Consider the following 14,539-nt stretch of genomic DNA (forward strand, 5'->3'; position numbering starts at 1 on the left):
AACAACTAAAAAGCTACAGCATTAATTTTTTGATACCTACTGGACACTTTACATGGTTTTACATATCAGCTCCATAGCCATTCTTAAAACAATGGATATAGCCTGCGGTAAGTTGTACATGAAAAGTGTAATTATCAACCAAGAAAATTAATTAGAAAACAAGAGTGAAGTACTTGACTTTTTACTCTAAATGGTACCTAAGACACAAACTGGAATGAAAACTTTGGGAGAATTCCAAAGAACATCATTAGTGCCGCTACTGCAACTGTCAACCATTGAAAATGCATTTCCTGAATACTTTAAAAATAAGTAGTTTTAATAGATGCAAAATGTCAGGTACAGCTTGCTTTTTTTTTTCTTTTTTTTTTTTAAACCACCTTTATGTCACAACATAACACATTCCATTATTTACACAGTAGTATGACAGGCATGACAGAAAACAATGTAGTACAACACTAAATTAACGGAAGTACATAACATGACCCATCTCAGTTGAAATAGGAAGAAAAGATGCTGCCCTGCAAAGCTAGTCATCTGTCACTCTTTGTAGCATATTCTTCTCACCACTATCCTCTCATAAAAGAGAACAGTGATCCAGAACTTCCACAATGAGCAACCAATAATCAAATTAAAGTGCCAACAAAGATAAAACTACTTTACATTTACATCATTAACTTCAAACTATTATGTCTGAAAACAGTAAAGGTTAACATATATAGGTTGCTACTTAGTGAGTTATTTAATCTTTTTCCATTATAATTTAAGCTGGAGGAAGATTCAAGAAGATGATAAACAAGGAGGAGCAGTGAACAGACTTTATGACACGCTGTACCACGACTGTCATTTCATCATTCCAGTACAAGATTGAATGCAGTGGTATTATCGTGTTTTCCCACTTAGGGGTGTATATAGCAGTCAGCCTGTCTTAAACGATTGTGCAGTTAAAAAAAATAAAAATAAAAATAAGTACACTACATATTATGCAACTTTAATAAAGGCTTTTTCATTGTTAATTAGCCCCATGATTTAGATAGTTCTAATCCCCTCACTAGCTGCATTGTTTTATATATTTCATGACTGTTGGTATTGATAATACATGCTTTGCTCTCATTCTATGAACAAACTGTAAATTTTACCTTATATCTTAAAGCTTAAAAAGCTGAGTTTACTTTGTTCTTCTTGCCATACGGACTTCATTATACATCTAAATATGGATTCCATTTCCAGTTATAAAGATTGCTCTTCTTTGGGAGTAATAAGAACAAACACTGCCTCAGGCAGACAGCATCACTGCTCATCTTCCAGTAGTGAGGGACACTTTCCCACACATTCAATTAGTTTTGCTAGCAGAGAGGAAAGGATCCAAAAAAATAAATAAATAAATAAATAAATAAGAATTCCTGTGCTGCCTAAAGTACCCAAGAAATCATTAGGAAGATCAAACTCCTCCATTCAAAGGAGAACAGAACTGCAACAGCAGCATTTTTTTGGTGCAAGGAGGAAGGAGCGAGGAGGACTTACAGTTCTCTCCACAGATTTCACAAGATTCATGTCCAATACAGATGTGTTTTTCACCTGACCCCTGCTTCCTATTCCCTAGCCACAACACCAGCAGTCCTTTCAAGGATGCTAAACTTATGTACTTTATGGTTACTTGCATTCTAGCTAGTCAGTAGTGACATGCAAAACATACTGCCCAGGTCAAAAACAGCTCTCCCGTTCTGCAGTCCTTGAAACATTTATTGTATCTAAAAAGCCACTCTTGGCACACTGCCAAACCTGATGAGCCCTCTACCCAACACACACAGGGGTAACCACAATCTTCCCCATAACTCTATTTTTTGCCATCACAGTCTTCTTGATCTTACTTAGCGCATGACCATCCTTACCAGTCTAGCACTACACTTTTGCTATTGAGGCACAGAATTTCAATTCAGTTTATAATAGCTAAATACAATAGCTAACACAATTAACTTAGTTGTATGATTTGACTTTAAAGGGGCTTAGGCAGGGGTTGTTTGTGTGGGTTTTGGAGTTTGTTTTGTTTTAGAAACAACAAACTAAATGTCTGTCTCTCTTATAGAATTTGTATGCTGACATTACAAAGTCTAAGTGATTGTTTTCTTTCCATGAAATTTCTGATATACTTTTTATGTTATTTTATGTCAGTATCTTTTTAACACCAAGCATTCCCGTTCCCTTTTCCTGTTTCTTAGATTTTTAAGATCTACAAAAAAAAAAGAAAAAAAAAAAGAATACATTTGGTTCCACTACCTATTTATTTTCTACCCAAGTTTTATTAACCTCTGCCCTATCTTTATTTGATGTTTTTACAACTTCACTAACAAGAGGATATACCATGCCAAACTCCATGACCTTTCGCACACGTCAGTTTTGCTCCTATGTTTAGTTTAAGTAACAGAGTCTCAGGATTGGGTTGGGTTATACAATCTGACGGGCAGCACGCACACCTCAGCCATAAAGCTTGCCAAACTCCTGCTCTCTCTTACACATGGATTAAGGAGCCAGACACAATCCTAGAGCTGTAAAATCTTGTTATATTTCTAGTTCTATAAACACAACACTAGTCAAAGACACCTAATATATGAAAAATGATGTTATTTGTTTAAATTACAAGTTCTCCTTTTTATTACTGTTATTTTATTTTGTCAATATATGAGCAAATTGAAGCAGTAAAAATTTGCCTGTCTTGGGAAGATCTGTATCTTCACTCTCAACTTCAACCAAATTCATTTTTCTCTTTCAGAGATAAGTACTTAACAAAATGAATATGCAAATCTTAGTTCTTTAGAAATTGTTCTCATTAGTTCATTAGGCTACAGAGATATGTTTAGCTATAGCATGAGCTATAACTTGGAATAAGTAATAAAAAATAAATTGTTTAGGAAATGCAACAACTATCTAAAAAGAGTAAGGCAAAACATTTAAACACCAGGAAGCACTCAGCTTCAGGGGCTACATCAAAAGTATCTTACTAAGGAGAATAGAAGAAACTAGGGGAAACACAGATGGGATAAATGAAACTAAATAATAATCATAGAAATGGCATCTTCCTATGTTTTTTTTTTTCCATTGTTAACCAACTTGTAAAAAGAGATTATTCCAATCAAATTTGTTATAACAGTACCGCTGATTGCTACCATCCTGGAGTAATGTTTCAAACCTTATCTGTCTTCATGCAATTATTGCAATTTTACCTGCATTCTGGCAATATTATAGTGTCCTGGTCCTGGAATAGTATCATCTGTATTTTGAGCAATAAATGTCAAATCTCGACTTGTCAAGGAAAGAAATGGAGCATAGCCATCTGAAAAAAAAAAAAATTTTTTTAAATGCACTGGAAAAGGCCTTTTGGACATCAAATTATTATTATCCAATAATTGAAACATTTGGTTCATATATACATACAGTAAGACATGCTTAAAAGCATAAGGACAAAAAAAAAGCTTGAAAAGCAAAATACTGCTGCTCAGGACATCTTACACACAAAGTAACCACTCAAAAATGTAAAGTTGATTAAAGCCCCTGCAGACCTAAAAGCCTTCAAGCCCCTGGCACAGCAGTATAAGCTGAAAGTTTGGGGTCTGAAAGATACATGATTTCTTCTGCAGTCACAGAAGAATCCAACCATTTGTTAAAGATTTTTTTTTAATTGGCTGAATTAGAAAGATGTCTTTTTCTCTTTTTTTTCCCCCCTTCTTTTCTTTCTTCCCCTTTTCTCCCTTTCTTTTCTCTTTTTGAACATAAAGCTCTCTGATAAGAGAGGATGTACAGGGGAACACTTCAGGAACTACATCTATGGATGTATAATTTCATCATTCCAATATACACCCTATTATATTGACTAACTATGCCCTTCATTAGGGTTTTGTTTTTATAGAAAGATCTATGCAACACTTCAAACTTCATCATTTCCTTTAGCAGTCAGGCTGCTGTTAGTGAAGGAACCATCTCTCCTACAGCTTGGTCACCTGAAATTCTCTTCCATGTGTCTTCCTTTAATTTGTCGTCTATTCTATTCAGAATTTTAATACACACATCTTTCTTCTTTTACCAACATCTTCTAACCTCCATCTCTCCCCTTCACTATTGTTTCTATCTAAAATTGTTCTGAAACTTAAATATAATCTTAAACTAAGAAGAGAACATTATGATCATGTACTCTAATGTCATTATTGTTTAGGTAGAGAGGGTTGGATCAATATACACAAATTTAAAAAAAAAAAAAAGACTAAATCTGCTTCTCTGAATGAAGCAATGCCCAACTGTAATTTTATCAACTAAAGTTCTCCTATACTTGAATATGTTGCTGTCTTCAGACTCATTAGAGAAGTTTTCAATCTACTTGTGACTTTACTTCTAAACTATAGCAGTGTCAAGGTAGAAGCAAAAGAAAACAATACACCACATTGTTTCACATGCTTTTTCCCATTGCTCCTATTTTCCTTAGTCAAATCATCACAAAAGGGATAAAACCTTTTAATTGGTTTTAGGCAGAAAGCTTTTCACCTAACTGCAAATATGACTCTTCTGAACTTAAATGTTTTATTCTTATAAACTGTTTCTTTAATCTCCACTGTTATCAGACAACATAAAGAATTCTGCATTTTTGGAACAGCTTTCTAACTAGCCTGTTCTAAACGGGTATAAAAAAAACACAAAGTCATCCTATCTCCCAGTAGTTGCAGATCTGAGGACAGAGAAGAGACCTATATAAATATCCTTTTAGTAGTATTTTAGAAATAGATACATAGAACCTTGCAGGGAAAAAAAGGAAGTTAATGAGGCCAAAATGAAAAGTGTATGTGCTACAAATGGGAGTGTTGAGTCATTGAGAAGTTTCCAAATCATTCTCAAGTTCCGTGAGGATGGAAAAATTTAACTTGCTTCATACGATCATATAATGTGTGTCTTAAATTACATAGTCTTTTAAAAAATAATGAAAAGCAGAAAAAACTTCTAAGTTGTTATGAGAAAATAAAAGCATTTATAGTAAAACATACTAAAACCTCATTGTATACTAACTTTTATTTGGAATTCACATTTGTTTAACTTAAGGCTGTGCTGAAGCTTCCAAAACAACTCTTACTCTTAAAGAAAGGTTCCTGTTATCTTCCTACTCAAAAAGGCAAAGGGCACACGTACTTCGCAGAGTGCAATTTAGTGAAAGGAAAGCTTTTAATACCTTCTACGCAAAGCAAAGTGATCTCCAGGCAAACAAAAACACCGGCACCAACGCAGCGCCAGCCCCCTCCGCACGACCTAGACTAGGCACAGCCCAAGCCGCTATCCTGAGGGAGGCGCGAACGCTTCAGGCGCTRTTAACGCGCCCTTACATACAGCACCGGTAACCACAGCACTTCCTCACGGCTACTTTCGCAGAGAGGGCACACGGTATGAGGAAAACAGCTGCCCCTAACGACTGCCCACCAAGGCGGGGGAGGAGGCTCCCGTCCGATGGCTGGGGCCGCCCCGGAGCACCGAGGCAGGGCGGCTGCGAGGCGGCCCCCGCCCTTACCTGCCCTTCGCCGCGTTTCCAGCCCCACGCGGTAGGAGCTGGGCCCCACGAAGGGCCCCGTGCAGCCCGCGGGCAGGCTCAGCGCCCGCACGGCACGGTCATACATATCCCCGCCGCCTCCAGCACCTGCCGCTGCCGCCCGTCGCCATGGACGCGACGCGGCGCGGCGCCCCGCCCCAGAAACCGGCCGCGCCACGCCCCCAACGGCCGCGCCACGCCCCCAACGGCCGCGCCACGCCCGGCCCGCCCGTCGCCATGGCAGCGGCGGCCTGCGGCGGCCCCCGAATGGAAGCGAAGGGCTTTCGGGAAGCAGTTTTTTCACCCCATTTCTTTCCCCCATCGTTTAAAATTATACTTGCCCTGGCGCAAAGTTCTGTTTCACGTGCACCCTGCAGCGGTGGCTGCTGCCATCCGGCCTCCTCTCAGGCACAGGGAGTCATAATAAACCCGAAATCTACATAACGATGGCACTTTGAATGGTCTCATTCAGTTTATTTCCATAGGTCTCGTCTGATTCTATGTCTTCATTAATTACTACYGGTTGGTAGGGGGGTAGTGGGAACCCCCCCAGCTAAAGTACCCATCTCCTAAGGAAAGTGTGTAGGAGAGGCAGGGAGACAGCACAAACTTTTGGGAGATAAACAGCACCTCCAGAACAGGCAGTGAAGCCTGCCTCCAACAATCCTCAGAAAACCAGTCCCCTGAATAAGCAAATCCTTTTCTATTATTGAAACTGTTAAATTGTTAAAGCTGTTATTAAATTGTTTCGCTATTTGCATCTTTGTTTCCAGAAAACTCCGAGGTGACAAGCGCTGATCACACAGCTTTGTGCCCCGAAGATGCAGTGACTGAGCTCTGTGAGCAGCTGCGAATAGTTTTTAGCACTGTCTTCTTAAGTAGAACCGATTGCCAAACTGCTGCCCATGATCGGCCTCATCATTTGCTCTCGACGTGCAGCTCTGCGTTCAGATGTACCCCCTTTCTGGTCAGACCCGAGCAACAGCTACACGGCCTGTTTATCTGCGCCAGGCTTCCCGCTGGAGAGCCCAGGCCGTTTCCTGAGGCTATCGGATACCTCCTTTGGGGACATCCCTTTGAAACGTGGCGAAGAGGAGCGGGGGAAGGAGAACAAACCCGCAATTTTCTCCGTTGACACGTGCATTCAGGTGGGAGATGATACTGCAGGTATTTCCCACTGCAGGAAAATGAAGAGCAGGTGTAAGCGGTTATCTCCAAACAGGCAATCAGGCACAGCTATCGTTTCCATTGGCCTAGACCTTCCATTAGGGTTGTGTTCACTGAGGTCACGTTAAGGTTTGGAGTCTTCTATTTAAACACACCTCACCCCTTCTAGTAACATCTTTCATCCAGAAAGAGCATTTGTGTAAAACTGATGCAGATTTCCATGTGACCACAGCTGGCTAGGCAGGCAGTAAATTTAGCCCCAATCTGCATTATAGAAAAACCTCAAATATAGTAATAGAATTGAAAACTTGGGTACAATTCCCAATAGAATTTTTTTTTTACATTAAGCCAGCATATATGAAAAATGGTGATATATGTGAGGTTAAAAATATTTACTCTCCTTCATCATTACAGAGGTTTTTTTATATGGTTTTCAACATCAGCTTTGTAGAAAAGAGGTTAAAATATACAACAGTGGTAACTGTAGATGGCGTATTTCCCCAATTTTCTCAGATGATATGCAGTACAACTGAACTCTGCCCATTTCACCATTGCGAACATGATGCAGCAGAGAGAGCTTTCCCATTTCAGTACTTTCACAAAAAAACAAAAATTACAAATAATAGTTCCAACCTACCACAGCTCTGAAATTAAACATATCCATACAGAATAGCACTGCAATCTACTCACATGGAGAAAGCACGCTGCATCAACATATATTTCAGAATTACATGCAAAAAATATATTTTAAAAGCTGATGCAAGTTAAAATCAGTAATGAAACCCTTCATACATAATACTCTTTATGTGTAGGTAATGTATTAGTCATTTTAATTCAGGATACTGAGGTGAAATCAGGACTGACAGCGGCCCGGTGTGCTGTGCCAATACTGTACTTGATCTACAGAGGCCTCTGCTCCTCTAATCATTTCTGGAGCAGAGTTCACTGAGGAAAAACTGTAAGCCTCTGCTCCTCTCTTTTCCTGTTATCATCCCTATTTGAATTACATGAAGTCAAATATTCCTGTCTGAGGTTAGAGAGAAACTGCTGTAATACGAAATCGTGCAAGGAGAGCAAGCCAGCAAAAATAGAGGTATTTTGCATCTCTAAAGAAAATTCAGAGGACTCCCACAGGCATCTCCATATGACAAGAAATTAACGGAGAAGCAGTCTGCTAAAATACTAGAGCACAGAGAAAAGACGAACTTTGGTGTGGATTAAGCCAGAAGTCCCAGACTTAAAGTACAATATGAGTGAGAGCCATTAGACATGAAGGAAAGTTTTCTAGTGAAGAGCATTTCATGAAACTTGTAGAAAGAATCATGTCAATAGATGTAATTATATTTTTATAAGTATATTTTTAAATAAAAATCTAAATATTAAAAACAAAGTATTAAATATATATTTACAATGCAAAGAAATTATGTGGCCAAAGCAACATGAAACAGTGCTTTGATAATGCTGTGCTCCTATTTCTGATTTACATACATTCCAAAGACCCATATGTGATAACTTAGACTCTGAAATCTACCTACACTGTGAATTACACTATATGGACAGCATAGATGCTGGTTAAAGACAATGTAGCAGTGTGAGAGAACTATATTTTAACCAAAAAAAAGCATCATGGGAGATACTCAGAGGAAAAATGAGTCTTTCATAAAAGAAACAATGCACCAGGAAGCTGAAGATCACTGAGAGGATAAATTACAAATGTTTTAAAATGATTCAGATGAAATAGTCCAGATTTCTAATCCTAGACCAGATATCTTTCTGTTGGGAGTATTCCCAAGAGGTGATTCTCCTTACCCTAGCATTTCCTTCTACATCCTGCTGCAAATTTTGCATCTGTTTCATTTTTCAAGACTGTCATGTGAATATCTAACCATAGTTTTCCACCAGAATTCTTTCTGTGGCTGCAACCTCAGTCTGCTTGCATTAGTCTTCCAATCTGCTGTAAGATGTGTTGATTCATTTTATTTTCCTATTTACAATCACTAGGCAAGCAGCAAGTTGTGATGCTGAAGCTGCAGTTACCAACAGGATTATTACATGCACAAATTGCACATATTGTGTTTGTCTGGAGAAAAGGAGGCACTGGTCTGGCTGAGGTAACTTCAGCATGAAAACTGACACAACCGCATTTCCAACACTGTCCTCTAGTTCTTCATGCATGTTTCCTGTTTATATCTATTTCAGTAGCATCTAGAAGTCCAATTCCAGGACTAAATCCTCCTGTTCTAAGTACAGTACATATACATAATACAGGGACTTCTGCAGATGTAAAAAGAAAAATCTACTCTATCACCAGAATAATTTTTCCAGTTAAAAATAAGCAAAGCCTATTGATAAAAATGGTCCCAGATTTGCACTTCATATTGCCACAAGATGCTAAAAACAATTGCACAATATCCAGGATATGCTGTCAGTTGAAAAAGGTGGCATGTTGCACCACTTACTGAAATGGAGTATTAAGTTTTCTAAACAATGGAGAAAAGCCAAAGAAGTGGATGTTCTTTTTTTCAGAGAAGAGGATATTATAAATAAAAGTATTATATTACAACTGTGATTCATGAGAAGTTCCAAACTTTCACACCATATAATATAAACACATCACATATTATAATTCTTCTCTCCAAAGGGGCTTTTATCACAGATAAAATGCTCTGGAATTCTTAAGTTCTCTTTATGCTAACTGCTAAGTATATTTTGTTAACAAGAGTAGTATGTGTATTTATCTACCTGTGCTGTCAATCCAAATGTCTCTTGACAGGAGCCAATTAAAAGCTGGATTCAGTGAAGAATATCCATCTCTTTSTATCAAATGTTATTTTAGTGAGCTTGGTCCTTTGGAAGCAGATTCCATCAGCTATTGCAAGAAGCAGAACAATGAATGCTGTGTACCATGGATATATTCTTAGTAATTCTTAGATTCTAGTTATATCCTCTATATTCAACCATGCGTATGAATGGAAGAATCACCAGGCTTGTTGATGTCCTCTCATCGCACAAACATTACTAGAAATGAGAATCTGAGATTCCCTTATGAACTATGGAATGTCTGATAAAAAGTACTGGGTCTGGAGTTGTATTTAGTAAACAAAAATATGTTTAATTCTGTCTAAGACACAAGCACACACTTTTCAGAAAATAAAACCACTTAAATAGCATAATCTACATAACCAGCTGAATTTAGTTCATTCTGGATGTTGTTTTCATTAGGAGTTGGATAAGTGAACACATACTGCCAATATAAATATGGCTCCAGACTAATCTCATCTGCCCATATTTTAACATATTTTCCTTTGTTAATAAACTGGAGGTATTTTTCCACTTGGCAGCTAAGAAACTTCTCTTTCAAGTTAAATTCCACAATCTTACAAATCAGACAAAAGCAAAAAAAAGTAATAAATCTTTTTGAATTATTATGTTTAAAAACATCATAATTCCATAAGAAAATAAAACTATCCTGGCAAATGCAACTACTACTAAGTTTTATTAGGCACAAGGAAGTTGAATAAGATCCACTGAATTATACCATGGAGGCTACACAAATATAACAATGTTGAAGATGTTAGCAAGGTTGAATAGTAGTTAGTGGGGGGGCCGGGGGGGGGAATCAGTTTCATCTCATTTACAACACATTTAGATGAAAAGTAACTGTGATGAAATCAATGCATAATTCCAAATTAGTATTACTATAAATGGGACTGGGATATACCATCAACAGTTGCAAAGGCCTGGTAATTGGATATAATATTGTTCATGATTCAAGTGAAATCCAGAGAAGCAGGTTATAGGATTTGGCTTCCCTTTGACAACTGTTCAGCAGCTTACGGGAACTGAGAGAGCAGTGTTCCTACTCCAGTTGCTACTGAACAGCTGTCCGTCTCAGAAAAAACAGTATTACAGACTGACAATGAGACAAATCAGCAGTCTCGGCAGTTCTGCCCATATTCTACACTGGCCAAAGCCATGTGGTTGCAGTAATATCACACCAGCCCTGAACTAATAAACCCTCCTGAAATTGCAATGTATAAGCTTCAGCTTGAGACCATCGTGGTACAGTCACGTAACTTCTAGTTGGCTTAGAGAACAGGCAGGGCTTACTCATGTCTACCTGTAACATACAACGTGTAAATACACCCAGAATAATAATTAGGACTGCTTTCTGTATCTCATGCATGAGCCTTTCATCAAAGCCCTTCATTACCTTTCATCAGGAAATCAGTGAAGTTCATCGATCATTTTGTTTATTAACCTTTCTCCTAAATAAACATCCCCAAAGTTCTGGATAACTAAATCTGTCTTCTGTTAAATGTTGACACTTACCAAATTCAGGCTCTGGTAAATCCAGCAAAATGGGCCTTTTCCTAGTAGCATCTTACCACTAGAGAAATTGAAATCTGGGAACAAGACAGGAGACAAAAAAAGAAAGGAGTCAAGCTTCCAGATCCTCAGCATTCTGGGTATGTAGTGGTGTCACTTCAATCCCACCCAAAATCCCACCCACGCTCAGAAACAAATTGGATTGCCCAAGCTGAGCTTGGATGTCAGATGAGCTTCTGTGACATTCACCAGCTGCAGGTTTTATAGACTGCAGCTTTGCCAGGCCCACATCTTCATCAACCCGTGCTTTCTGTAATCATTTCCAGCAACTGTAGAAAATGCTGCAAGAGCAGAATTCTTGTGTTTGACATTCACATTATGCAGGTGAAAACATTAACCCAAACACTAAAGCTGCAGAAAAACTGCTATCACCTTTTTCCAAAGAAAAACTTGGATTTTGTCTCAGAACTGAAGCAAGCTGGATTTGATCCTGTGTACCACGCCAAAGAATTCCGTTGCACAAGCCAATGCAGATGCAAAGGAGAGCAAAAATTTCCCCTACTGAAGAAAGAGCAAAGCATCCTACAACTTTCTGTTTGCAGCTCTTGTGACTCTAAGGTTTTTTCTACCACAAGAGCTTTATGAGCTTCCTCAGCTGCTTGTCCAGTTGCAGGTCAGTCTGGAAGCACAGTGACCTGTGGTGGCAGTGTGAAAAGAGCTGCTGGGCTGGAGCAATCTGTGCATTTCCTTGAATAATGTACATATTGTCGAATGTTAGTCTACAGCACTGTTGGAATTCGTACTTTGTTGGCTGTGTGTCCTGGACAATTAGAGCAAGATTTGCTCTCAGTCCTACATTTATTATTCTATTTTAGGAGCTAAAAGTCCTACTTGCCTCATTGGTGGCTTTATGCAGCCTATGGCCAGTTTCTATGGTAACTGTAAGGACAGGTGGGAACCTATGGGTGCCACGCAGAACTGCACTTCCGGCAACAGCCAGGAAGGGGTCAAGGTGAAAAGACTTGATGGATATATATTTCCTCAAAGCTTTTAGAGGTTAGGTCTGCACTCCAGGCATGAAGAGAAAGGGGAGGGCCAAAAGCTAAAAGTGAAATGATTAAGAGAAGAAAAAGGAGACAAAAAATTGAAAACCCAGACCACTAAACTGAAAAACTAATTGAAATAGTAAGGTGAAAGAGGTGAACTATCTCTGTCTGATACAAAACCTACTATTTGTTCTTTGCTCTGCAAAGACACATGCATACTGAAATAAGTAAGACTTGTACAACTGGGGTTTTGTTAGGTTCATCCCCTCTGCTTAGTGCTGGACAAGTTTTTGTTTAAAAACAGCATTGGCTATTAAACAGAGAGGCTTTTACTAAAATCCCACTGCTAATACCCTTGGGGATATTTGATATCATGCCAGCTGTATTGTGAGCTCAGAGGCAAGCAATGTAGGCATTTTCAACTCCAGGCGCTATTAGGCACCCAGAGCAAGCATTCTCTGACACTTTTTTAATATGCAAACTGCATTTTAAGGGACTCCTTCCCTGGATGTGTCCCTCTCCCTCCTCATTTGTAAATGCTGGGCTTCTCATTCCCTTTTGCAGTTGTGTAACATCATTCTTGTAATTACAGCCCTTGACTGCATGCAAAAGTTATATTAAAAATCACTTCATGTATTTTTAGGGAAAAGTAACAGGAAAGAAAGAGTGAGTCAACACAGCGCAACTTGCCTGTTCACTGTGGACAACAGCTTGAGACTCTAAAAGCTTTCGATGTATTCCCACTGACAGMCACATGCTGAGATATCGTAATGATTTTTACCATGATGATAAAAGAACCTCTCTTAGAGCGGGCCAAGAAGTGGAAATAGCGTTGGGGTGAATCCAGTAGAACGGTAAACGGTTGACATTCTTCCTCTGCGTTTCCGGATATTGCCCTGCACAGCCATGTGTCCATCCCTCCTCTTCCTTTGGAAGATAAACAAAATCTAAATCCTCCTTTGTCATTCAGTTTAGCTCAGCTCCCTCTGAACCAAACCACATTTCAAGATTAACAAATGAAGAAATAAAACTGTAGTACACTGTGGATGCAGCAGAACACTTGCCAAATACTCTACTTTGGTATTCCACTAATACATATATAAAATACAAGTAAATGTGTTATATCCTCCTTTCCACATCTCTTCTTGTTTTCTCTCTGGGTTGTAAACTCTTCAGGGAAAGGATTACTATGATACATTTGTGCAGCATCTAGCACTACAGGACCTTGATCTTAGCTAAAGTCTGTATATGCGGCTAAAACATTTGCTCTGTAAAGAAAAATAAAGACACAGCAGTGACATACATAGAATTTAAAATCTCTGACACACGTACCTATAGGTTGCTCATGGGAGTGGAAAGGAGGTAGGGGGGGATTTGTTGTTTTTTTTTTGAACACGTTGATGCACAGACAGTTTAAATGTAAAATGGAAGGAATGACTGGTCAGCACTTTCCAGAAGCAAAGTTTGTTCCCAAAGGGCTAAGTAACATTGTACATTTCTATTGTTACACTTGGTAAATGTATTATGTAAATATTTACTCTGAAATGGAAACAAACCTTCAGAAATATTTTCTGTATTATTAATGTCTTCTACAAAATATATACATTTTGCAGAGTGGCTAAGTTAATATTGCAAAAGCTTATCTGGATTCTCCTGATTTTTTATTTCAACCTTAAATCATACCTACAGCTATAGATTTGCTTTCATTTACTTAGTTTTCAGTAATATGTATGGTTCCCTACAGACATTTTCTCAAACATATCCAAATTAATTCTACTTCATTATATGAGGAAGAAATCCTGAAAATATAAAGACTTTTAAAATTCAAGCATAAAAAAGACAGTCGTTTTAAACATTGGGTAGAAAGGAGGGGACACATTAATCTGGAATGTCCAAGCAATGAAGTAGACATTCACGCTCATGACTGCTTCTAAACTTTTTTTTTTTTTTTTTTTTTTTTAACTCCCTCTGATTTCTGGTTACCTTCTGTGTCTGAGCTACCCATAGAGAACCACAGCTGCAACTAGTTTGTCTCAAGTCTGTTGTCTTCTTCTCAAGTTAATTCTAAGTGCCATTTCCTCCCACACACGCATTCATGTCACAGGATCCTGGGCAGAGACTTCTGAGTTTTTAGCTTATTCAATAAAGTAGTTTGACTGTCTCTTCCATTTAGCTTTTAGAAAGGATGGCTAGTCCATGCATTAACTTGAAAGCAGCCCACAATTGCTTCCTAGTGCCTGCTCCCCCATAATGTAGTTTCCTCCTCTGCCTAGCAATTCTAGTCTATATTTTGCTAACTGGTTTAGTCTTTAAGTAATGCTCTGACTCATTTTGTCATTTACAAAACCTCTGGAAAGCTGAAATGCTAGTGTATAAACTACATATATAGTTTCACAAATCATTAAATGTTACTGCTAGCTTTGAAACTGTAAAAGCCACC

The 14,539-nt window shown here is 38.5% G+C and overlaps 1 protein-coding gene across 1 annotated transcript in view; it reads right to left on the bottom strand.

Annotated features, from left to right (window-relative positions):
* The window catches only part of STPG2 (sperm tail PG-rich repeat containing 2), a gene marked incomplete at its 3' end in the record, with an annotated part of 87,686 nt that extends 81,807 nt beyond the window's left edge, over positions 1–5,879 (bottom strand). Inside the window, 2 exon segments of the mRNA XM_026078466.1 lie at positions 3,219–3,325; positions 5,540–5,879. Of these exon segments, the coding sequence (XP_025934251.1) occupies positions 3,219–3,325; positions 5,540–5,879 (447 nt within the window).
* Between the last annotated feature and the right edge of the window lie 8,660 nt (positions 5,880–14,539).

The sequence above is a fragment of the Apteryx rowi genome, unplaced genomic scaffold (assembly GCF_003343035.1).
Source record: "Apteryx rowi isolate R43461 unplaced genomic scaffold, aptRow1 scaffold_48, whole genome shotgun sequence".
Classification (NCBI taxonomy): domain Eukaryota; kingdom Metazoa; phylum Chordata; class Aves; order Apterygiformes; family Apterygidae; genus Apteryx; species Apteryx rowi.